This window comes from Bufo gargarizans, chromosome 2 (assembly GCF_014858855.1).
Source record: "Bufo gargarizans isolate SCDJY-AF-19 chromosome 2, ASM1485885v1, whole genome shotgun sequence".
In the NCBI taxonomy this organism is placed as follows: domain Eukaryota; kingdom Metazoa; phylum Chordata; class Amphibia; order Anura; family Bufonidae; genus Bufo; species Bufo gargarizans.
The window spans coordinates 561,107,342-561,134,513 of record NC_058081.1 but is presented as its reverse complement, the minus strand read 5'-3'; the positions used below and the strand labels follow the sequence as shown (position 1 = coordinate 561,134,513).

General features: G+C 43.1%; 1 protein-coding gene across 1 annotated transcript in view; it reads left to right on the top strand.

The window, feature by feature from the left end:
- The first annotated feature begins 3,206 nt into the window (after positions 1 to 3,206).
- The window catches only part of LOC122926702 (nicotinamide N-methyltransferase-like), a 38,535-nt gene continuing 14,569 nt past the window's right edge, over positions 3,207 to 27,172 (top strand). Inside the window, exons 1-3 of the mRNA XM_044278168.1 lie at positions 3,207 to 3,282; positions 3,451 to 3,621; positions 21,016 to 21,223. Coding sequence (XP_044134103.1) covers positions 3,465 to 3,621; positions 21,016 to 21,223 — 365 coding nt within the window. The 5' untranslated portion in view covers positions 3,207 to 3,282; positions 3,451 to 3,464. The remainder of the gene's footprint in view (positions 3,283 to 3,450; positions 3,622 to 21,015; positions 21,224 to 27,172) is intronic.

Here is a 27,172-nt window from a genome sequence, read left to right as displayed (position 1 = left end):
GTCACAAGGAGAGCAAAGTTTTGGAAGATGGTGAAGGAGTATGTAGCAGACCGTGTCAGCGTCCTCAATAATCCCTCTGTGCCTTACAACTATTGGGTGTCCAAGCTGGACTTGTAGAAAACCTCAGGGATTGGCAGCACTACTTATCCCACACACTTGGGTACAGACCAGTAGACAGGCTTCAAGCCGGGTGGTGCACGCAGATAGAGATCCTGGCTGGGGGTCCCAACTCCTCCAGAAGCTTTAATAATCTGCAGCACTCACCAGTAGTTGATGTAAAATGGTGATTTATTCACTCAGACAGCAAGATTTTAGCCAAGCTGGACTCGTGGCATGAACTGGCGCTCTACACCTTGGAGGTGCTGGCTTGCCTGCCCTGACGCCAACCATAATTTTTTGGATGGTCAGCTCAGCAGCAGGCCCTTAACCATAATTTTTTCGATGGTTAGCTCAGCAGCAGGCCCTCAACCATAATTTTTTCGATGGTCAGCTCAGCAGCAGACCCTCACCCCTAATGTTTTAGATGGTCAGCTCAGCAGAAGGCCCTTGCCCATAATGTTTTAGATGGTCAGCTCGGCAGCAGGTCCTCGCCCCTAATGTTTTAGATGGTGAGCTCAGTAGCAGGCCTACGCCCATAATGTTTTAGATGGTCAGCTCAGCAGCAGGCCCTCACCCATAATGTTTTAGATGGTCAGCTCAGCAGCAAGCCCTCTCCCATCATTTTTTCCATGGTCAGATCAGCAGCAGGCACTCGCCCCTAATGTTTTAGAGAGTCAGCTAAGCAGCAGACCCTCAACCATAATTTTCTCAATGGTCATCTGAGCAGCAGGCCCTCAACCATCATTTTTTCCATGGTCAGATCAGCAGCAGGCTTTCGCCCCTAATGTTTTACAGAGTCAGCTCACCAGCAGACCCTCAACCATAATTTTTTCGGTGGTCAGCTCAGTAGCAGGCCCTTACCCCTAATGTTTTAGATGGTCAGATCAGCAGCAGGTCCTCGCCCCTAATGTTTTAGAGGGTCACCAGCAGGCTCTTGCTCCTAATGTTTTTGAGTGTCACCAGCAGGCCATCAATCATAACTTTTCAAGGGTGTGTATGAGGCCCTGCTTTATGTGTAATAAAGGGTGTATTGGATTGCTGGTTCCTTGTAATTTTTGGCAACCCTTTCACTTAGTGCATAGGCTTTATGAGTGTAGGAGTCCCACTACCTGAACAATTGTACCACAATGTGAATGAGGCCCTCGTTTATGTGATATACAGGTTGTATCGGAGTGCCTCTTCCTTGTAATTTTTGGCAGCACTTGCACTTTATATACAAGTAAATATACAGGGTAACAATTTTTCCTCTAAAATCGATTTTATCTTCGGTTTTGTGCGTATTTATTGTCAGTCTGTAAAATTGGCGTACTACTCGGACAACATCATTCCCAGCAGCGACCTGGGAGTCAAGGTGCATCCAGACATCCTCCCCATGCTGTTCCTGAACCATTTCAGTGGTATTTCCATCAATTTCTGACCTTTACATGTGAACCAGACACCCTCCACTCTTCAGAGCAGGGGGTGCCTGGTTTAATGCTCGGGTTCTCCCATTGACTTCTATTGTGCTTGGTTGCTCTGTAGAGCACCCGAGCATCCCGAGGTGTTCTACTCGAGCACTTTGGTGCTTGATCAACACTAATAAGAATGTATGGGTACCATGACCACGGGTTCCTTTTGAATCTGGTCCCAGGTACTGTACCTCTTTAAAAGTGAAATCCCACCAAATCTTCCTCCATAATAGGTATCCCATACCTCCAAACAGCAATGAACCCCTCAATAAGTGACATCCAGTATCTCCTTACCGCTGGCTTCTTCAACAGAAGTTGAACAAGACACTCACTAGTCATTGCCAACACCCAGCAAATGACCATTCTAAATGGAGAGGGCAGACTATTTTGGTCTGATCAATTGATAAAAGAAAGCTCCCTATTCCCCCAGATATTCCACTAGAAAAGCCTAACCTGTCCAATCCCTAGCTAACTTGGACCTAAGTCCACCCTGTCTCATCTTTAACTCTTCAAACCTTGTCTTCACCAGGTCTACAACTTCCATGTTCCATCCCTCTCTTTCATGACTTTTATGCCTCATTCACACATCAGTGTTCGGTCAGTGATTTCCATCAGTGATTGTGAGCCAAAACCAGGTGCAGCTCTAAACACAGAACAGGTGCAGATCTTTCCCTTATACCTCATGTCTGTGGAGGCTCCGATCCTGGTTTTGGCTCACAATCACTGATGTAAACCACTGACCGAACACTGATGTGTGAATGAGGCTTTAGTGTTGAAGCAAAACATTTTTGTTTTTCTGCAGGAGGCCTTTGATAAAAATGATGACGCTGTAATTTTTTTCTGATATGGGATGTGCAGCACTAAAAGTATTATCGTAACCCATGTAAGGGATCGCCCTCTCTCAGGGGGTCGCAATCACAGACTTCTCCTCTGACAATGGGGTTCAGGTCCAAAAGGTGCTTTACTTCAGCACCATCACACACATAAATATCGAAAATAACACCTGCCCGTCTGAGCTCTACCTGATACACGTGTTGTCTCTACCTCACCTATAGAGCGCCGTTCACACACAGGATTAGATCCGTCTTTTTCAGCTATATGCGGTCCAGCAGCCTCCAGGCTGTGACCACACCAGCACCCTTGGGGGGAGATGGACCAGAAGTCCTCCCGACTAACCATCTTTCCGTAGGCATAGCTGGGCCCCCCAAACTTCAGGTTTTACAAAGCCTCTTGGCCCCTCAGCCCTCCTGGCTGAGACCACACAGAGTCTCTCAGGCTTCCTCAGCCTTTCTTCCTCCGAGTCATACACAGAGGGTTGTTGATTACAGCAGCAGGCCTCACCTGTGATCACTTCCAGCAAAAGACAAACATGTAGTGGAAGGGTGTGGACTGGCAGACCCCACTACCAAACCTATCCCCCAGTCCACATGAAATGTAGCCCAGAACAACATTGAGACAAAACTGTCTCAGCAAACTACACTTTGCTGAAACCACTGCAGCTTTCTGGATTTCAGTTATCTCACCCAGCTGAGGTATCTGGGTGGGATATACACACCTCCCAGCACTTATACTGTACACATCACCACACCCACAAGAAATGTGCATGGTTTGTGATTACACCACTGTAAAGAAGGAGGGATCTTACAACACAAGCATCAGGTTTACAAGTAAAGCTCACTCAGCTATGCTGTGGTAATTCACAATCTTCAAATCCTAAGCTACGGATCTAAGTAAGGTAAGGCTGGCATCACATAATTAAACATTGTATTGCTTGAGAAGATGCAACTTTAAAACTGGCACAGGATCTGTCAAGTTGATTGTGTAGTAGTAAATGTTAGGACTAGACTTTATAGGGAACAGTTATAACATGTGTTTGATGGATCTTCTCAACTTTCATTAACAGGTTTGTGATAAAGAATGGAGACTGTGCCTACTTCATATAACCAAGTTTATGAAAAAAACTTTGATGCAAAGAAATATTTGGACATATACTATGGTGTGGACCCCAAAACCCAGGAAATTTCTGAAGAGTTAAGATTTTTGTTGACATTTCTTAGTGATGTATTTTCTTCAGGTACGTAAGAATCATAACCACTTTAAGAAGTCATAGTTTTAATGGGAATCAACCTTAGAAGTTTGCATCATGACATCAATATCAGTAATGGGTTATTTGAGAAAGATGATGACACATACACAGCTATCTTCCCAATTGAAATGAATTGGTGTTTTCCACAGCTGCCCTCAGTACATTTCAAAAGAGAAAAGGCCAACCTGTGAGGAAATATTATTGCATAACTGTTTTTGTCATCATTGTCATTGCAGGTTACAGTACATTACATTACTACCACATGTGCTATTTGTACTTTACATTACTACAACAACAAAAAAAAACCCTGGCAATCAGAATAACTCCCTGGATCAACGACCCCTCTCTAGTAGCTATAGCCTGTAATATTATTAAGCTCCATAAATACGTCCAGGCCCCTCTTGAATTCCATTATTGTACTCACCATCACCACCTCCTCAGGCAGAGAGCTCCATAGTCTCACTGCTCTTACCGTAAAGAATCCTTTTCTATGTTTGTGTACAAACCTTCTTTCCTCCAGACGCAGAGGATGTCCCCTCGTCACAGTCACAGTCCTGAGGGATAAATAGATGATGGGATAGATCTCTGTACTGACCCCTGATATATTTATACATATTAATTAGATCTCCCCTCAGTCGTCTTTTTTCTAAAGTGAATAACCCTAATTTTGATAATCTTTCAGGGTACTGTAGTTGCCCCATTCCAGTTATTACTTTAGATGCCCTCCTCTCGACCTTCTCCAGCTCTGCTATGTCTGCCTTGTTTACAGGAGCCCAGAACGGTACACAGTACTCCATGTGTGGTCTGACTAGTGATTTGTAAAGTGGTAGGACTATGTTCTTATCACGGGAATCTATGCCCCTTCTGATGCAACCCATTATCTTGTTGGCCTTGGCAGCAGCTGCCTGACACTGGTTTTTGCAGCTTAGTTTGCTGTTTATTAAAATTCCTAGATCCCTTTCCATGTCAGTGTTACTGAGTGTTTTACCATTTAGTATGTACGGGTGACTTGCATTTTTCCTTCCCATGTGCATAACTTTACATTTATCAGTGTTATACTAAGTGTACATTACATTACTACCACATGTGCTATGTGTACTTTACATTACTACAACATATACAAAGTGGACATTACATTACTACAACATATACAAAGTGGACATTACATTACTACCACATTTACTAAGTGTACATTACCTTTTTACCACATGTACTAAGTATACATTATATTACTACAACATATATTAAGTGTAAATTACATTACTACAACATATACTAAGTGTGCATTACATTACTACAACATATACTAAGTGTACATAACATTACTACAACATATACTAAGTGTACATTACATTACTACCACATTTACTAAGTGTACATTACATTACTACCACATGTACTAAGTGTACATTACATTACTACCACATGTACTAAGTGCACATTACATTACTACCACATGTACTAAGTGTACATTACATTACTACCACATGTACTAAGTGTACATTTCTACAACATGTACTAAGTGTACTTTACATGATTACAACATCTACTAAGTGTACATTACTACCACATTTACTAAGTGTACATTACTACCACATGTACTAAGTGTACATTACATTACTATCACATGTACTAAGTGTACATTACATTACTACCACATGTACTAAGTGCACATTACACTACTACCACATGTACTAAGTGTACATTACATTACTACCACATGTACTAAGTGTACATTACATTACTACAACATATACTAAGTGTACATTTCTACAACATGTACTAAGTGTACTTTACATTATTACAACATCTACTAAGTGTACATTACTACCACATGTACTAAGTGTACATTACTACCACATGTACTAAGTGTACATTACATTACTATCACATGTACTAAGGGTAAAGTACATTACTATCACATGTGCGACTAAAGATTAAAATAGACAAATCGCCAGGACCGGATGACATACACCCCCGTATCCTAAAGAAATTAAGTAATGTCATAGCCAGACCCTTATTTCTGATATTTGCGGACTCTATACTGACAGGGAATATCCCACAGGATTGGCTCATAGCAAATGTGGTGCCAATATTCAAAAAGGGTACAAAAACAGAGGCCGGAAACTATAGGCCGGTAAGTTTAACATCTGTTGTGGGTAAACTGTTTGAAGGTTTTCTGAGAGATGCTATCTTAGAGCATCTTAACGGAAATAAGCAAATAACTCCATATCAGCATGGCTGTGTGAGGGATCGGTCATGTCAGACTAATTGAATCAGTTTCTATAAGAAAGTAAGTTCTATACTTGACAGCGGCGAATCAATGGATGTCGTGTATCTGGACTTCTCCAAAGCATTTGACACTGTACCGCATGACAGGTTAGTATATAAAATGAGAATGCTCGGACTGGGAGCAAACGTCTGTAAGTGGGTAAGTAACTGGCTCAATGATAGAAAACAGAGGGTGGTTATTAATGGTAAATACTCAGATTGGGTCACTGTCACTAGTGGAGTACCTCAGGGGTCAGTATTGGGCCCTATTCTCTTCAATATATTTATTAATGATCTTGTAGAAGGCTTGCATAGTAAAGTATCAATTTTCGCAGATGACACTAAACTGTGTAAAGTAATTTACACTGATGAGGACAGTATACTACTACAGAGCGATCTGGATAGATTGGAGGCTTGGGCAGATAAGTGGCAGATGAGGTTTAACACTGACAAATGTAAAGTTATGCACATGGGAAGGAATAATACCCATACCCATACCCATACATACTAAATTATAAAACACTCGGTAACACTGACATGGAAAAGGACCTAGGAATTTTAATGAACAGCAAACTAAGCTGCAAAAACCAGTGTCAGGCAGCTGCTGCCAAGGCCAATAAGATAATGGGTTGCATCAGAAGGGGCATAGATGCCTGTGATAAGAACATAGTCCTACCAATTTACAAATCGCTAGTCAGACCACATATGGAGTACTGTGTACAGTTCTGGGCTCCTGTGAACAAGGCAGACATAGCAAAGCTGGAGAAGGTCCAGAGGAGGGCAACTAAAGTAATAAATGGAATGGGGCAACTACAGTACCCTGAAAGATTATTAAAATAAGGGTTATTCACTTTAGAAAAAAGACGACTGAGGGGAGATCTAATTAATATGTATAAATATATCAGGGGTCAGTACAGAGATCTATCCCATCAGCTATTTATCCCCAAGATTGTGACTGTGACGAGGGGATATCCTCTGCGTCTGGAGGAAAGAAGGTTTGTACACAAACATAGAAGAGGATTCTTTACGGTAAGAGCAGTGAGACTATGGAACTCTCTGCCTGAGGAGGTGGTGATGGTGAGTACAATAAAGGAATTCAAGAGGGGCCTGGACGTATTTCTGGAGTATAATAATATTACAGGCTATAGCTACTAGAGAGGGGTCGTTGATCCAGGGAGTTATTCTGATTGCCTGATTGGAATCAGGGAGGAATTCTTTATTTCCCTAAAGTGGGGAAAATTGGCTTCTACCTCACAGGGTTTTTTTTTTTGCCTTCCTCTGGATCAACTTGCAGGTTAACAGGCCGAACTGGATGGACAAATGTCTTTTTTCGGCCTTATGCACTATGTTACTATGTTACTATGTACTAAGTGTACGTTACATTACTACCACATGTACTAAGTGTACATTAGGGAACTTTCACACTAGCGTTTAAGTTTTCCGGCATTAAGTTCCGTCATAGGGGCTTTAGTTTTGTCCCCATTCATTGGCAATTGCGTTAGTTGCGTTCCCATACCGGAGAGCAAACCGCTACATGTTGTATTTTGCTTTCCGTCCTGGGATGTGGATCCAGCATTACCCCCCAATGCAAGTCAATGGGGACGGATCTGTTTTCTCTGCCACAATCTGCCACAATAGAAAACTGATCCGTCCTCCATTGACTTTCAATGGACTTAATGACGGATCCGTCTTGGCTATGTCAAAGGTATGTTAAAGATAATAAAACCGGATCCGTTCATAACGGATGCAGATGGTTGTATTATCAGTAACGGAAGCGTTTTGGCTGGACCCTGCCGGATCCAGCAAAAAAGCTAGTGTGAAAGGTAGCCTTACATTACTGATGGACCGTTACTATATAGGATCCCACACTTGGAGGATTTATCACTATTGGGCTCAGATATAGAAGCGAGAGTCAGTCTGCATATGTTAACTACGCTGCAGTGAATTGCTCGACGCGTTTCCCTATCCGACTATTGTCGGTATGTTCATCAAGAGCATTAGACCAAGTGCTTTGGCCGACGCCATGTATTGCAACCCTGATGGTGGGTCTACGACAATTATGCCAAGCACTTAGAAGTCCACTGACTACAAAGACGCTGCACGCATGACATCAGAAGCGTGCAGCGTCTTTGTAGTCAGTGGACTTCTAAGTGCTTGGCATGTATTGGCCATGACGCGCGCGAGGTATGCGCTTGTTTAAATGGAGAAAACACCTCCCCACTGCTTGCCAAGCCTCTAAGAGACATCCAATAAGTGAACGCTCGCCGTATGACCGCGCCTACTCTTGTCATCATCACAAGGGGACGGACAGCCCATTACACAGTCATCAGCATCAGCTCCGCCTGTTCCCAGCATCATTCGTCGCTATGGAGTATAAACTTGTGACGTTTGCTTGAGTCACCAAATAGGCGGGGATAAATAACCCACGGAATAACTTCAAAGTACAGGTAATCCCAGTGTTTAAATGATCGGAACACATATTAATAAACATGAGTGGATTCCCAGATCGAAAACAGGGAGAGCCCAGGGAAAACAATTATATATATAGAACCAAATACAGCATGGGTAACAGGTGGTACCAATCCATGCAGTCCCTATAATTCGCAAAAGCGACCTAGTTGCTAGGGATATATGGGACATGTTGGAGTTTTACTTCATAAATGTATATCAGGGACACATTAAGAACCCAAAATCCTGGATAGCTTCCACATATAATCAAAAGAGAGAGACATGAAAAGAGATCATTATTATGTACAAGAGTATTCAGTTTTGGAAACTGCACCCCTTAAAATATTTATTTAGGGGTTGACTGAGCATTTTCATGCCACAGGTGCTTTCGAGGCATTAATGAGCAGAGCTGACTGTGCAAAGTGAAAATGTAAATTTTTAAACAGATGGTATTTCAGTGCCCAAAATGTTGTGCCCAGCGTGTGCTATTTGAGATTAACACTACACCCTTAAATTGTTAGACAGGTTCCACTGGATATGGAAATGCTGTAAAGGTGGACATAAATTACTGTGCAGGGTTCAGAAGAGAAAGACCACTTTTTGGTTCTTGCAAAGCAGATTTTAATGGATTGGTTTACAGGCACCATTTGGCTTTTAAGCAGCCTCTGAGGTACCAGTACAGCTACAGTATTATATATTTTTTCTCTCGACAGAGCAGTGTGAGTGCTTCATTTTTATAGGATGTGTTGCAATTATCATTGTTAAGGTACATAAAACTTTTTTTATAGACTTTTATAAAAATAAATTGGGGAAGCAGGATGAAGAAAAAGCAGCAGTTCTGGGGGGCGTGGCCGTAAGCTGATGAGGTTGGATGTGTAGATCCTGAGTTCCGCTCCTTTCAGGCTCCATAACACTACAGAAAATAAAGAAAAGAGTTGGGAAGGTCCCCAGAGCCGGTTCTGAGGCTCCGGGAGAACAGTACTCTCAAACTTTAGACTCCTACCTACATCGCAGTGTGGATAGCAAGGCATCCAAGATGGCGCCGCTCCGATCTGCCCACGAGGCAAGAGGTTAAGTATCTTCTCTTCCTGACTCCCGCTTGAAGGCACCCCACCAGCCAGACCTTAGCCTGGAACAGCGCTCTGAACCCGGGGAATTGGAGTCCTCTCAGTCTCCTGCTCTCCCGCTGCCTGCTGCTTCACAAGCAGTCTCTCCTCGGCAAACGCAGGCCATTTTCCCTGCTTCTGGGTCTGAGGAGGACGTGCCGGATGCAGGTACACAGAGGCCTGTAGGCCTATAGGATGATCAGCCAACACGGCTGTTGGTTCAGGAGCCCACCCAGATGCCCACTAGACCCACATCAGGGGGCCTTCAGATAGATGGGTCCCAGCAATCACTTTCTAACAAGGACTCCCACCTGTACACTTTAACTGGAGTACACCACGATACCCCTGTGACTAGACTGCAGCAGCACCATGAGGATGCACCCATACCTTCCCCTTTGGGTACTTCTGGCTCTAAGGTTAACTCCCCTATTGCTTCCACCATTAGAAAATTGCCTCCTTTGCCTCAGAGGTCTGTGAGGCCTAACAAATCTCTGGAGGGTCTCCATGCATCAGCAGGTCTTGATGTCCCATTGATTTTGAGCTCCCGCTATCCATCAGAGCATTGGTCAACATCCTCTTTTGACTCAAATGGTCCCAGCTCTCCCATTGCACCCCCACGTTACTGGTGTTCTCATATCCATCAACTGGCTACGAAGCAGGACTTCAGGGTTCTAATCTCAGAAGTAAAATATGCTTTTAAGGAAGAATTAGCAGCAATTAGACAAGATGTACAAAATGTGGGTCTCCATCTCCATCAACTGGAAGAAGATCATAATGTTTCTCGATAAGTGATTTGTTCTCTTCAAGCACAAACATCTTCTCATACCCACCAACCACGTTACCTAAAAAGCCATGTTGAAGATCAGACAATAGAGGCCATCGACATAGCATAAGAGTTCCAGAAACTCAGGCAGAAGAAAATGCCTGCTATACCCTTATTACAGTCTTTAACACTATTTTGAACCGTCTTCTGACCCACCCTATTCTGATGGACCATGCTCATAGAGCTCTGCACTAAAAATCCTTGGAGGGAGCACCAAGAGACATCATATGCTATGTGAATGACTTCAGTCTAAAAGGGGAGATTATGGCTAAAGCGCATTCTCTACAACACATAGACTTGCAGGGAGTTTAAGTGACTTAATTTCAAGATCTGTCCTGGATAACCCTTCAGAAGAGGAGAGCTCTGAAACCCCTACTGCATCTTCTCTTCGTAAACACATGATCCCTTAAGCCTCTACAGATGGGGTTTCCTCTTCAGCCTTTCTGCATGTAAGAATGGGACTGTGGCATTCATGAAAAACTCTGATGACCTTACAGACTTCTGAGCCCATATGGCTATTACTCCACCACCGCTACCGAACTGGGAATCATCTATCAAACTTCCTCAGATCCCGTAGACTTGGACCGCTGTAGGATCCCGCAAGAGATGTCTGCGACCTCCTACTGCTGGGCGTTGACTGGGGTCTTCTACTTGGGCAGTTTGCTAATAAGGATGCTACTTTAGTTTGTGGTTATTCTTTTTTGCCTTCCTTTTTTCTCTTTCTTCCCTAAGCAGGAATTTATGTTTCCTCAGGGTGTATACTCTTTGTTTCCTTTTTTTCTATGGAGTCCTGGAGGGAGAGCTCTGGTTCCCTGTCCTGGTTGCATGACTTCCACTAGTTTACCCCGTAGAAGTCCTTACTCTGTTCAGTTGACACTGATTGGGTGTTTATTTCTTTTCAATATTCCAATAGTCTGCTGACTATAATTCCTGTTTCTGGTCTTATATTAAAATATAACTTTTATTTTACTTTTATTAAATACTATATTTAACATACAAAAAACAAAAAAACACACTCTTTTAAAATGTATATGGAGGGCTTGGACCTGTGGGCTCAGTATTCGTATTGGCTGATTAATCAGAGGGACATTCTCTCATAGATATCATGGACTTCTCTGTATTTAATTGTGTAATGACACTTCAGTGCCAGTAGGTGTCACCCCGACACCAGGCAAACGCCGTACTTGGTAATAGTGTTAGGTCCGCAACTATGTATCTATTGTGTCCCTCACTACTGATTACACAGTTACTATATTCATTCCGTCTTTCTAATCTGGCCCTCACACAGGTTCAGCGTCTGCAGATCACCTCTCCCTAGTCCATCCTCAGCCCTACCATCCTTATTAAAATATTACAGACACAGCTCCCCCAACATGTTTCACCGCAAACACGGCGTCTTCAGGGGGATGGAGCTACTATCAACACGAGTGCTTTCTATCTGCGGTCTTTTATATCAGAAGGGTGGGTCTTGTTTAGACCTCCTATCGCATTGCACTCTCATGTTGATTGATGTCTACTAATGGCCAATCGCATTCTTCCAGGGTGGGCTCTGTGCTTGTGTGAGGTGTTTGAGAATGCTTCAAGGGATAGACTCACTGCTAATTGCGTACGTTCAGAGCGCATGCTCCGGGACTTTAAATTCCTATCCCTTATTTGATTATTTTCCCCTATCTTCTGCATTCAAAATTAACATGTGAACCCATCAAGGGTTTATGCGCATGCATCAGGAGATGGTTGCGTACCTTCAGGACGCACGCTCCGGGACCTTGAATTTCTCTTTATGTTCAATTATTTCCCCCATCTCCTCTGTGTTCAGCTTTAAATTGCCGGTTCCTACGATCTCAGCTATCCTGTCATTGGGGGAGCTGTGTCTGTAATATTTTAATAAGGATGGTAGGGCTGAGGATGGACTAGGGAGAGGTGATCTGCAGACGCTGAACCTGTGTGAGGGCCAGATTAGAAAGACGGAATGAATATAGTAACTGTGTAATCAGTAGTGAGGGACACAATAGATACATAGTTGCGGACCTAACACTATTACCAAGTACGGCGTTTGCCTGGTGTCGGGGTGACACCTACTGGCACTGAAGTGTCATTACACAATTAAATACAGAGAAGTCCATGATATCTATGAGAGAATGTCCCTCTGATTAATCAGCCAATACGAATACTGAGCCCACAGGTCCAAGCCCTCCATATACATTTTAAAAGAGTGTGTTTTTTTGTTTTTTGTATGTTAAATATAGTATTTAATAAAAGTAAAATAAAAGTTATATTTTAATATAAGACCAGAAACAGGAATTATAGTCAGCAGACTATTGGAATATTGAGTTGACCTCCTGGGTTTAGTGGGTCATCTGAAGTAGTGTTTATTTCTTTTCACCTCATTTTTGCGACTGGTCTTCATAGCCATAAGGGCATTAATAATGCCATGCCTTTTATATTTTATCTAAATATTGTTAGACATATTGTTAATTGGTCTATTGCTCTACTTTCTCTTTTCTTCCTTCCACGTCATCTGTCCAGGTATGACCTGTCCAGGTATGAATGGTTGTAGGGCTCTACCACTTTCTGGACTTCAAGGAGCCTCTCTCTGATTGGATCTTGCCCTTTGAAGATCTTCAGACTAAATTTTCCTTGCCGAACACTTTGGCATTCCAGTACTACAGAATTCTACACTATTGTAGGAGTGTGTTGGATTCATTAGAGGTACCGAGTCTTTTCTCTTTTGAACGTGTATGTGTTCGCGGCCCTTCATCTAAGAGTCTTAATTCTGACATTTATCAGATACTGGTCTCCTCTGACTCTTCTGCAGACTTTAAACACCTATACATGCGAAAATGGGAAGACTGGTTACAAAGGGAACTTTCGCCAGATACTTGGCGATCCATATGGAAGAGGGCACACTCTAGCTGCTCCTATATGACTTACAGAGAAAATCAGTTAAAGATCCTGACACACTGGTATCATACGCCAGAAATATTTCTTTTGAACCTGGTCCCTACTACCCTTAGGGGCCGGGATGCCAAGCTGCTCCTCCACATATTCACAGCCGTTAAATGCCTGATTGCTCTTTACTGGAGACGTCCAGTTCTCCCCTCTAGATCTGATTTATATGCCCAAATACACAACATTAGATCTTTAGAAATACTCAGTTGCTCTCCAGCAGGGCATGGTGGCAAGGTTCCTGAAAACCTGGCAGGCATGGGACATGTGTCTATCTACACTTCCGTTATAAATGTGGAAGAACGTTATCACTTTTTCTTTCTGGCTCTCTCTTTTCATGTTACTTTTGTAATTTTGTGAACTGATGTTTATATGGGTCCATTTGTTCAGGACTGTCCATATTGCTGTATATCATATTTGATTGAAAAACAATATAAAACTTAATACATTTTAAGTTGGAAAGAAAAGGCATCAATTTTACCATTCTGCATTGCTTTTTGGGTTTTGTTTTTATGGCACACAATGTAGGAAAAGTGATAGGTTGACGTTAGTCTGCTGGTCAGTACGATTACAGAGATACCAAAGTTATATTAAAAAAATTTCACGTTTTTTTAAACGTTTTACATAATAAAAGTTGTTTGTCTGGCGATGGTCTTGATTAAAGGTTCCTATTTTTGCCGGATGAATTGACATTTTAATTGGTTTCATTTTGGGGTACATGCGACTTTTTGATCGCTTGAAATAATTTTTGGGGGACTTCAAGATGAGGACAGGAGAAGGGCTTGAAGCCTGGCTTCCAGTGAGGGACAGAGGGCTTTGGCGGCGTCCCTGCTGCTGGAGAACAGAGGAGGGCCTGGCGGCTGGGCAGGTGCTAGGTAAGTGATGGCAAGACAGGCATGGAGGGCTGCCATGGAATACTTCCTGTATGAAGAAAGAGACGCTGAACTTTACGTAGAACGTATGGACCACAGAGGGCGCACAAACACAAGCGGTCATGGGCAATGTTTCGGTTTCAGCAGTATTCGATTTATTCGTGAGACAACGCGTTTTGGGGTGCTAGAGTCCCCTTTATCAAGTCTAAAATGAGGGTTAATAAAAAAGAAACATATATGGGATAAACATAAAATATGTGCTCATCTCTAAAAATATATGTAACAAATATATAATAATAAGTATGGAAAATATAAATATATACATATATGAAAACATACATTAATAAAATAATAAATATATGAATCTATGAATCTATTTTTTTCTTTAATTTAGATCAAAGTGAATTTGTTTCACTTCGATTTGCTCAACACTATTTCCTGACAAGCACCTGCTCGTCAGTGGAGGATACCTATATTTACAGTATACAGGTGGAGGAGTGATCGTTAATGCCACCGCTCGTTCCAATATTGACTTGTTGTTTGCCAGCAGCAGACTATCTATACACGGCACAATCTTCTGCGGGCAAACGATTTTAAATGATCTATTACCCGATGAACAAGCATTTCATTGGTTCATCGGGTAATCGGCTGCACTTTTAGGCTACTTTCACACTTGCGTTCGGGGCTCCGCTTGTGAGTTCCATTTGAAGGCTCTCACAAGCGGCCCCGAACGGATCCGTACAGCCCCAATGCATTCTGAGTGGATGCGGATCCGCTCAGAATGCATCAGTCTGGCAGCGTTTGTCCTCCGCTCCGCTCAGCAGGCGGACACCTGAACGCAGCTTGCAGCGTTCGGGTGTCCGCCTGGCCGTGCGGAGGCAAACGGATCCGTCCAGACTTACAATGTAAGTCAATGGGGACGAATCCGTTTGAAGTTGACACAGCATGGCTCAATTTTCAAACGGATCTGTCCCCCATTGACTTTCAATGTAAAGTCAAAACGGATCCGTTTGCACTATCATGACATTTTTTTGTTTATGGTAATGCAAACGGATCCGTTCTGAACGGATCTAAGCGTTTGCATTATAGGTGTGGATCCGTCTGTGCAGATACCAGACGGATCCGCTCCGAACGCAAGTGTGAAAGTAGCCTTACACTGCCAAATAATAGCTAACGAGTGTTCTGATTACCTGGCGGATTCTAGACCTGTGTAAAGTGCCCTATACTGTCATCCTAATTCTACATGTATTATTATACTAGCAGATGAAATCTCACCCTCACAGAAGCAGTCAACTGATAATTGGATTTATATGTATACAGGTGTTTTATCTCTCTGTGCTGCTACAGAAGGATGCTATTTTGTATTTCCTTTTTAATGTTATAGTATTGCTGCAAAGAAAAAAAGAGAAACAGCCAAAAACAACTAAGAAATATATGCTTTTTACGAATACTGGGGACAAAATATCAAGACTATCTCTAATATTATTACATAGGTGAATTGAACTTAAAGTACATCACAGAACTGACAGCCACATTTCCCTTTAAATATCAGTGAGATTGCAAGCCATATTCTGGATAGTAAAATTCCCCCTATAATACAACCACAGAATATACACAACACATCTACTTGCAGTATATACTATACATAGCTCCTCTACTCACACTGTATAAACAGTATATACACATATCCTCCTTTCACAATATATACACATCTCCTCTCACAGTATATACACAGCATCTCCACTCGCAATATATACACATCTCCTCCTCTCACAGTATATACAGTACACAGGACCTCCACTCCCAATATATAGACATCTCCTCCACTCCTAACATATTCACAGCTCCTCCATTCCCAATGTATACACATCTCCTCCACTCACAGTATATACACATCTCCTCCACTCACAGTATATACACATCTCCTCCACTCACAGTATATACACATCTCCTCCACTCACAGTATATACACATCTCCTCCACTCACAGTATATACACATCTCCTCTACTCACAGTATATACACATCTCCTCCACTCCTAACATATTCACACCTCCTCCACTCACAGTATATACACATCTCCTCCACTCACAGTATATACACATCTCCTCCACTCACAGTATATACACATCTCCTCCACTCACAGTATATACACATCTCCTCTACTCACAGTATATACACATCTCCTCCACTCACATGATATACACATCTCCTCCACTCAGTATTTGCACATCTCCTCCACTCCTAATATATACACAGCTCCTACTCACAGTATATACAGTACAAAGTACCTCCATTCTCAATATAGTCACTGACAGTATATACATATCTCCTCAACTCACAGTATTTACACATCTCCTCCACTCCCAATATATACACAGCTACTCCGCTCACAGTATACACACATCTCCTCCACTCACACTATATACTCATCTCCTCCACGCATTATATATGCACATCCCCTCCTTTCACAGTATTAACACATCTCCTCCTCTTACAGTATGTACAAGGCATCTCCACTCCCAATATATACACAGCTCCTCCTCTCACAGTATATACAGTACACAGCACCTCCACTCCCAATATATACACAGATCCTCCTCTCACAGTATATACAGTACACAGCATCTCCACTTCCTATATAGATATATATATATATATATATATATACACACACATCTCCTCCACTCCTAACATATACACATATCTTCCACTCACAGTACATACAGGGCCGGCCTTTGGGGTGTGCGGGCTGTGCGGCCGCACAGGGCGCCATAGCAACAGGGGCGCCGGGCGGCCGACAGCCCGCAATGTAATATGGGCAGGCGAGGCGGCACTTATGTTTTCCCACGGGGCGGGCGGGCCCCCGCCCCCTCCCCTGTATTCAGCAGGGGGCGCACGTTGCGGTTTTAAAAAAAAAAAACTTCGGGCGGCGGGCGGCGCCCCTCATTCTGCGCCGCCTGAATGGCTGAGGCTCTGCCTGCGCCTGCTGTGTGCTGTTAGTGTAGCGTGGCCGAGCTCTGTTCGATCCGCGGTACAGGAGCTTTTGTTTCCTGTACCCGGCCGGACTGACAGGAAGTGCTCACTTAGTGTGCACTTCCTGTCAGTCCGGCCGGGTACAGGAAACAAATGCTCCTGTACCGCGGATCAAACAGAGCTCGGCCACGCTACACTAGAGGTGGAAAAGAGAGTGGGGAGGAAATAATGAGAGTGATGGGGGGGGGGGGAGAGGAAATAATGAGAGTGTCGGGGAGAAATAATGAGAGTGATGGGGGGGGGGGGGGAGAAATAATGAGAGTGATGGGGGGGGGGGTGGAGAAATAATGAGAGTGATGGGGGGGGGGGGAGAAATAATGAGAGTGATGGGGGGGGGAGAAATAATGAGAGTGATGGGGGGGGGGGAGAAATAATGAGAGTGATGGGGGGGGGGGGAGAGGAAATAATGAGAGTGATGGGGGGGGGGGGGGGAGAAATAATGAGAGTGATGGGGGGGGGGGAGAAATAATGAGAGTGATGGGGGGGGGGGAGAAATAATGAGAGTGATGGGGGGGGGGAGAGGAAATAATGAGAGTGATGGGGGGGGGGGGGGAGAAATAATGAGAGTGATGGGGGGGGGGGAGAAATAATGAGAGTGATGGGGGGGGGGGGGGGAGAAATAATGAGAGTGATGGGGGGGGGGGGAGAAATAATGAGAGTGATGGGGGGGGGGGGAGAAATAATGAGAGTGATGGGGGGGGGGAGAAATAATGAGAGTGATGGGGGGGGGGGGGAGAAATAATGAGAGTGATGGGGGGGGGGGGGAGAAATAATGAGAGTGATGGGGGGGGGGGGGGAAATAATGAGAGTGATGGGGGGGGGGGGAGAAATAATGAGAGTGATGGGGGGGGGGAGAAATAATGAGAGTGATATGGGGGGGGGAGAAAAATAATGAGAGTGATATGGGGGGGGGAGAAAAATAATGAGAGTGATGGGGGGGGGGAGAAATAATGAGAGTGATGGGGGGGGGGAGAAATAATGAGAGTGATTGGGGGGGGAATAATGAGAGTGATGGCGGGGGGGGGGGGAATAATGAGAGTGACAATGGAGTCCCCAGAGCCAGACTGCAGCCAGAGTCCAGATCATCTTATTGTCCTGGTGGTAAGTAGACAATGCAATATGTTTATTATTTAATTGTTTAGTTATTAATACTACATTGGAAACTAATTTTCTCAGCTGGACACCGGCCGACATGCGCTGGGGGCCTCACCAGCGGTTAGGGTAGGGAAAAAGCACTGGCCCGTACGTACATTTTTCCCTTCCCTAACCGCTGGTGAGGCTCCCGGTGCATGCGCAGTGTCGGCCGGTGTTCAGCTGAAAACATCCATCCGATCACTGCGAATTGGCCCATAGTTTTTCCCTACCCTAACCGCCGGCGAGGCTCCTGGCGCATGCGCTGCTGTGAAATTTCCCTAACCTGTCGTTGTGCGCCTGCGCGATGCTGCACACCTCCTCACGTCATGTCCGGTGCGACCGGAAGTGACGAGGGTAGGGAAATCTCACGAACTAGGGAAGTATAACATTACACCGGCCTTTGGGGTGTAAGGGCTGGTAACTACTTGGTTGGATAGTCAGCCAGCCTATGCCATGATGCCAGCAACAAGCATTTTATTTTTTTTTTTGGGGGGGGGGGGGGGGGCGCCACAAGGTTAGCTCGCACAGGGCGCCTGAACACCTAAGGCCGGCCCTGAGTACATACACATATCCTCCACTCCCAATATATACACAACTCCTCCACTCACAGTATATACACATCTCCTCCACTCCCAATATATAAACAACTTCACAACTCCTCCACTCACAGTATATACACAGCTCCTCCACTCCCAATATATACACATCTCCTCCACTCACAGTATATACACATCTCCTCCACTCACAGTATATACACATCTCCTCCTCTCATAGTATATATACATCTCCTCCTCTCATAGTATATACACATCTCTTCCACTCCCAATATACAGTACAGACCAAAAGTTTGGACACACCTTCTCATTCAAAGAGTTTTCTTTATTTTTATGACTATGAAAATTGTAGATTCACACTGAAGGCATCAAAACTATGAATTAACACATGTGGAATTATATGCATAACAAAAAAGTGTGAAACAACTGAAAATATGTCATATTCTAGGTTCTTCAAAGTAGCCACCTTTTGCTTTGATTACTGCTTTGCACACTCTTGGCATTCTCTTGAGGAGCTTCAAGAGGTAGTCACATGAAATGGTCTTCCAACAGTGTTGAAGGAGTTCCCAGAGATGCTTAGCACTTGTTGGCCCTTTTGCCTTCACTCTGCGGTCCAGCTCACCCCAAACCATCTCGATTGGGTTCAGGTCCGGTGACTGTGGAGGTCAGGTCATCTGGCGCAGAACCCCATCACTCTCCTTCATGGTCAAATAGCCCTTACACAGCCTGGAGGTGTGTTTGGGGTCATTGTCCTGTTGAAAAATAAATGATGGTCCAACTAAACGCAAACCGGATGGAATAGCATGCCGCTGCAAGATGCTGTGGTAGCCATGCTGGTTCAGTATGCCTTCAATTTTGAATAAATCCCCAACAGTGTCACCAGCAAAGCACCCTCACACCATCACACCTCCTCCTCCATGCTTCACAGTGGGAACCAGGCATGTAGAGTCCATCCGTTCACCTTTTCCGCGTCACACAAAGACCCGGTGGTTGGAACCAAAGATCTCAAATTTGGACTCATCAGACCAAAGCACATATTTCCAGTGGTCTAATGTCCATTCCTTGTGTTCTTTAGCCCAAACAAGTCTCTTCTGCTTGTTGCCTGTCCTTAGCAGTGGTTTCCTAGCAGATATTCTACCATGAAGGCCTGATTCACACAGTCTCCTCTTAACAATTGTTCTAGAGATGTGTCTGCTGCTAGAACTCTGTGTGGCATTGACCTGGTCACTAATCTGAGCTGCTGTTAACCTGCGATTTCTGAGGCTGGTGACTCGGATGAACTTATTGTCGGCAGCAGAGGTGACTCTTGGTCTTCCTTTCCTGGGGCGGTCCGCATGTGAGCCAGTTTCTTTGTAGCGCTTGATGGTTTTTGTGAATGCACTTGGCGACACTTTTAAAGTTTTCCCAATTTTTCGGACTGACTGACCTTCATTTCTTAAAGTAATGATGGCCACTACTTTTTCTTTACTTAGCTGCTTTGTCCTTGCCATAATACAAATTCTAACAGTCTATTCAGTAGGACTATCAGCTGTGTATCCACCTGACTTCTCCACAACGCAACTGATGGTCCCAACCCCATTTATAAGGCAAGAAATCCCACCTATTAAACCTGACAGGGGACACCTGTGAAGTGAAAACCATTTCAGGTGACTACCTCTTGAAGCTCATCAAGAGAATGCCAAGAGTGTGCAAAGCAGTAATCAAAGCAAAAGGTTTGATTACTTTGAAGAACCCAGAATATGACATTTTTCAGTTGTTTCACACTTTTTTTTGTTATGTATATAATTGCACATGTGTTAATTCATAGTTTTGATGCCTTCAGTGTGAATCTACAATTTTCATAGTCATGGAAATAAAGAAAACTCTTTGAATGAGAAGGTGTGTCCAAACTTTTGGTCTGTACTGTATACACAACTCTTCCACTCCCAATATATACACAACTCTTTCACTCTAAATATATACACAGCTCTTCTACTCCCAATATATTCTCCTCCTCACCCAATTCTCAAATGCAAGCTTTTAAAATGGGTCTGCAAAAAAATGGAGACACTCAGACACCATATGAATATCCAGAAAAATCCATGATTTGCTTATGGAAATCAGAACAACCATCTGAATCCAGCCTTACTCTACCTTTGATTTTAATTGAAATTGTGAGTGACAATAATAACTCTTTAAACTCTTTTTTATCAGGTCGTGTTAAAGGTCAGAGCTTCATTGAAATTGGTGCTGGTCCCTCCATACATAATATACTGTCCGCATGTGATGTTTTTGAAAAGATCTATCTGACTGATTATTTCCAAGGAAACCTACAGGAAATTGACAAATGGCTAAATAGAAAAAATGATGCTTTTGATTGGTCTCCCTACTTGAGATTTGTGTGTGACCTTAAAAACAATCGGTAAGTAAATTAACAAAAAATAAGTCTATATACTGGGGAAAAAGTCTGTCTTCCCCATTGTATGATAGAATTACAAACCGGATTCCCAAAAAGTTGGGACACTAAACAATTTGTGAATAAAAACTGAATGCAATGATGTGGAGATGGCAAATGTCAATATTTTATTTGTAATAGAACGTAGATGACAGATCAAACGTTTAATCCAGTTGCCAGCTGAAACTCTACAGTGCAAAGAAGAAGCCATTTCTAAGCAAGATCCACAAGCTCAGGCCTTTTCACTGGGCCAGGGATCATTTAAAATGGAGTGTGGCAAAATGGAAGACTGTTCTGAGGTCAGACGAGTCACGATTCGAAGTTCTTTTTGGAAATCTGGGACGCCATGTCATCCGGACCAAAGAGGACAAGGACAACCCAAGTTGTTATCAACGCTCAGTTCAGAAGCCTGCATCTCTGATGGTATGGGGTTTCATGAGTGCGTGTGGCATGGGCAGCTTGCATGTCTGGAAAAGCACCATCAATGCAGAAAAATATATTCAGGTTCTAGAACAACATATGCTCCCATCCAGACATCATCTCTTTCAGGGAAGACCCTGCATTTTTCAACAAGATAATGCCAGACCACATTCTGCATCAATCACAACATCATGGCTGCGTAGGAGAAGGATCCGGGTACTGAAATGGCCAGTCTGGAGTCCAGATCTTTCACCCATAGAGAACATTTGGCGCATCATAAAGAGGAAGGTGCAACAAAGAAGGCCCAAGACGATTGAACAGTTAGAGGCCTGTATTAGACAAGAATGGGAGAGCATTCCTATTTCTAAACTTGAGAAACTGGTCTCCTCAGTCCCCAGACGTCTGTTGAGTGTTGTAAGAAGAAGGGGAGATGCCACACAGTGGTGAAACTGGCCTTGTCCCAACTTTTTGGGGATTTGTTGACACCATGAAATTCTGATTCAACATATTTTTCCCTTAAAATGGTACATTTTCTCAGTTTAAACTTCCGTGATTTATGTTCTATTCTGAATAAAATATTAGAAGTTGGCACTTCCACATCATTGCATTCAGTTTTTATTCACGATTTGTATAGTGTCCCAACTTTTTGGGAATCCGGTTTGTATATGTACTGGATGAATGGCAAAAATAATACTAAGGCAGCTGCTGCAAATTAACATTGTTTTTGTTGAAGATAATGGTATAACATGACAGATGCAACCAGCAAACAACTTGTGTAAAATGTATTTTACATTTCTGGTTGTTAACAGTCTCTAGAAACACTATTCTGTTGTCAGGGTCAACCACAGTGATGCAAATCTGTAAATACTTTCTTTAGGATACAGTTATTTTATAATACAAGTAAGTATATGAGGTGGAACAGGCACTCTATCACCTGAGGCTGCAAAGTATTTCTATAGGTAAGTATGGTGTTTGGATATAGTGTACACTGAGACAGTATATCGTATGAAAATATTTATTTATTTCATTTAGAATATCCAATTCCTATAGTTGCTCAAAATAGGGTTAAAAAAGTGATGAATGGATGGATAAAATGGTGGATAAAAAAGTGGATAAAAAATTGTAAAAATATGAGGATAAAAGGTGATCAAATAATGATGATCAAAACATGATGATCAAGAATGGTCAAGATTAGAAATGTAGCAAGGTCCTGGAAAGATGAAGTGAAGTCTTAAGAAGTAGTTCATGCAAAAATGATACAAGAATAGTTCATGTATAGATCATACATATATCTGTGCCAGTTTATGGGGAAAGGGATTGATGCCGTTCTATCGGTTTTGGGCTAGATATGTCCCCTGTGGTCCGCTTGGAGGTGTGTAAAGGAATAAATTCACCTTGTTGGTTAGATGTCTCTTCAGCGTCTCTGCCTGTGGTCTGGCGTGCTCGGGTGGCGCGTCTCCCAGCGTGTGATGGCTAGTGTGCGCTACTTCCGGGTGGTGGATCGCGTGATTGCTGGCAGGTCACGTGGCGTCCCATGTGACCGGAGTGCGGCCGGAGTAAAAGTCTTCTTAGCGCGCTGTTAGATGGATACAGCTATTCTTGCAGTCTCTGCAGTAAAGTGTGATATAGTGCGATTTTATTGTGGGGATAGTGCTACAGGCCAGACGCGTTTCGAAGCTGAACTGCTTCTTCCTCAGTGGCTACTATATATTTTTTATAATACTTTTGAGGGGGCCCTGACAATAACATTTTTTAGTCCTCCTCTTCTTGGGTGGGCCCTTTTTGACTTTGGGCTCCAAAGCAGCAGCATCCCCTGCTTCCCCTATAGCTACGCCCCTGCATACAGATTATACTCTGCTCTGTACTGCACAGCTCTTCCTCTCTGAATTTAGCAGGTTACACTTTTTAGGTCTATAGATACCTCTGTTTATGCTGTTTCTCAGTCCAGGACACCTAACAGATTTTCGCTCTACTTCAGTCCAGGACCTGTGGTGTACACTCCTAAAACTTCCCCAACTGCCTCCTGAACTTTGATTCCACCTTCTTTTTGCTGATACACAGCATCTAGACACTCTGCAACTTCTACGTGTATCCTAAGTAAAAGAAGACTAGACCAGGAATATGTCAGGGGCTCCCTTAGAATGTATTTATAATCAGTGGATCATACTGAGACTGAAACAACAATAGTCAGCTCAACGTAGAGTAGCTCAGATGGAAACCTTCACATGGATCTCAGGAGAAAGTCAATTCGAAGTATGGAAAAAAGTCCAGCAATGGAAGAATCCACAGTTAAAACCTAGCACTAAAAAGAATGGCTAGGGCTAGTTTCATACTAGCACTAAAATATTCCAGATTTTAGCCTTCCAAAGTTCATCGTATCTGGCATAGCACTGGTTACTGTCCAGCCCAATCTCAGCAATAATGTTGTAAACAGGCTGGATCCCCTCTGGGTCTTATTATGGTCAATGGAGCCTGGCAGTGCTCCCACCCTTTCCAGCTATGCCAGATAAGATGAACTCCAGCAGACTGTACCTCTGCAGGAACAGCCTGCTGGAAGATTTTAACACTAGTGTGAAACTAGCCTTATACATATTCTTAAAAGAACCCCATCACATTGAACATGGTGTCTGAGCTGCAGGCAGCATGTTACACAGCAGCGAGAGCGGAATAGAATTATATATAGTTTTGTGGGACAGGATTCAAAATACCGGTAAGTTGTATTTTATTCAAATTCCTGCTCATTCTAGGCTTTCAAAGAGGTGGCCCTAGCAATGATTGACAGCCTCCCCTCTAAGATTATGTATACAGAAAAGGCTGTCAATCACTGATAGTGTCACTGCCTGCCCTGTGAGAGGTCTCAGAAGATCAGATAGACTTGCAGCACGTGAGTCTATCTGACAGGTCTTTCTGTTTTTCCTTGCTATCTGTTGTTGTGGGCAGGATCTCACCTCTTCACAGGTTTTGCTCATTTGCTGGTTAGTGGCTCTATTTAAGCCCGCCTCTCACTGCAGACCTTGCGGTTGTTATTACCTTCTGGAGTTCTAAGCTGGTTGTTAGAGGTTCTCCTGCTTCTTACTCATCTCTAGCTAAGTCCTCTTGTTTCTACTTTGTGTGTGTGTTGTGTCTAGGTCTCAGGGAGACGCTGGTCCCTTCACGGTGGAAGGTCCCGTCAGTCTCATCCCCACTCCCTAATTTAGGGTTTGTGAAAGTTTCAGCAGGTCTTAGGTTCCTGTGTATGAGTTCTTCCACCATGAGAATTTGCTCATACTGTCAGCATTCAGGGATAGGCTCAGGGAAAACTAGGAGGTTACCATCCCCCCTCCTCGCTAGATTTGGGGCCTAGTCTGTGTTACTTTTGTAGTTTGTTTATTTGGTGTTCTCCCTTTCTCCACTTACCGTGACAGATAGGACCACCTCATGGATGTCAAAGCCCAGAATAAGCAGGAATTTAAATAGATGGAATACAAGTTATCCCTCAAAACTATATATCAATATACTTAGCTCCCCTTGCTCTATAAAATGCCACCAGCAGATTGCACTGCATTTTTATGGTGACAGGTTTCCTTTAAACATGATTAAGAACATCTTGTTTAAAACACATAAGCAGGTCTTGAGGCACTGTACCAAGGATTTTAATATTTTCCAATAAAGATGGCTGAACAAGTTACCTTGAATGTATAGCCAGCTAAACAAGGAACAATGAAAGAGAAAATTCAAGGAACAAGGAAGAGAAAAGTCAGAAATATATACAGTGCTTTGCAAAAGTATTCACCCACCTTGACATGTTTCGTGTTTGGTGCCTCACAACCTGGAATTAACATGAATTTTTTGAGGATATGCATAATTGAATTTACAGAACATGCCCACAACTTTGAAGATTTTTATTTTTTTTTTATTGTGGAGCAAACAACAAATAAGACAGAATAACAGAAAAAGTCAATGTACATAACTATTCACCCCCCTAAAGTCAATACTTAGAGCCACCTTTAGCGGCAATAACAGCTCCAAGTCGCTTTGGATAAATCTCTATGAGATTGCCACATCTTACCACTTAGATTTTTGCCCATTCCTCCTTGCAAAACTGTTCCAGCTCCTTCAAGTTGGATGGTTTGCGCTTGTGAACAGCAATCTTTAAGTATGACCACAGATTGTCTATTGGATTGAGATTTGGGCTTTGACTAGGCCATTCCAACATATTAACATGTTTCCCCTTAAACCACTCAAGTGTTGCTTTAGCAGTTTGTTTGGGGTTATTGTCCTGCTAGAAGGTGAACCTCTGTCCTAGCCTCAAATCACGCACAGAGCGGTACAGGTTTTGCTCGAGAATATCCATGTATTTAACACCATCACTCTTTTCCTCCACTCTGACCAGTTTCCCAGTCCCAGCTGATGGTGTTTTTTGGTTCATGTGATGTGTTGGGTTTGCTCCAAACATACAGACGTGGACAAAATTGTTGGTACCCTTTGGTCAATGAAAGAAAAAGTCACAATGGTCACAGAAATAACTTTAATCTGACAAAAGTAATAATAAATTAAAATTCTATAAATGTTAACCAATGAAAGTCAGACATTGTTTTTCAACCATGCTTCAACAGAATTATGTAAAAAAATAAACTCATGAAACAGGCATGGACAAAAATGATGGTACCCCTAACTTAATATTTTGTTGCGCAACCTTTTGAGGCAATCACTGCAATCAAACGCTTCCTGTAACTGTCAATGAGACATCTGCACCTCTCAGCAGGTATTTTGGCCCACTCCTCATGAGCAAACTGCTCCAGTTGTGTCCGGTTTGAAGGGTGCCTTTTCCAGACTGCATGTTTCAGCTCCTTCCAAAGATGCTCAATAGGATTGAGGTCAGGGCTCATAGAAGGCCACTTTAGAATAGTCCAATTTTTTCCTCTTAGCCATTCTTGGGTGTTTTTAGCGGTGTGTTTTGGGTCATTGTCCTGTTGCAAGACCCATGACCTGCGACTGAGACCAAGCTTTCTGACACTGGCTAGTACATTTCTCTCTAGAATTCCTTGATAGTCTTGAGATTTCATTGTACCCTGCACAGATTCAAGACACCCTGTGCCAGACGCAGCAAAGCAGCCCCAGAACATAACAGAGCCTCCTCCATGTTTCACAGTAGGGACAGTGTTCTTTTCTTGATATGCTTCATTTTTTCGTCTGTGAACATACAGCTGATGTGCCTTGGCAAAAACTTCGATTTTTGTCTCATCTGTCCACAGGACATTCTCCCAGAAGCTTTGTGGCTTGTCAACATGTAGTTTGGCATATTCCAGTCTTGCTTTTTTATGATTCGTTTTCAACAATGGTGTCCTCCTTGGTCGTCTCCCATGTAGTCCACTTTGGCTCAAACAACGACGGATGGTGCGATCTGACACTGATGTTCCTTGAGCATGAAGTTCACCTTGAATCTCTTTAGAAGTCTTTCTAGGCTCTTTTGTTACCATTCGGATTATCCGTCTCTTAGATTTGTCATCAATTTTC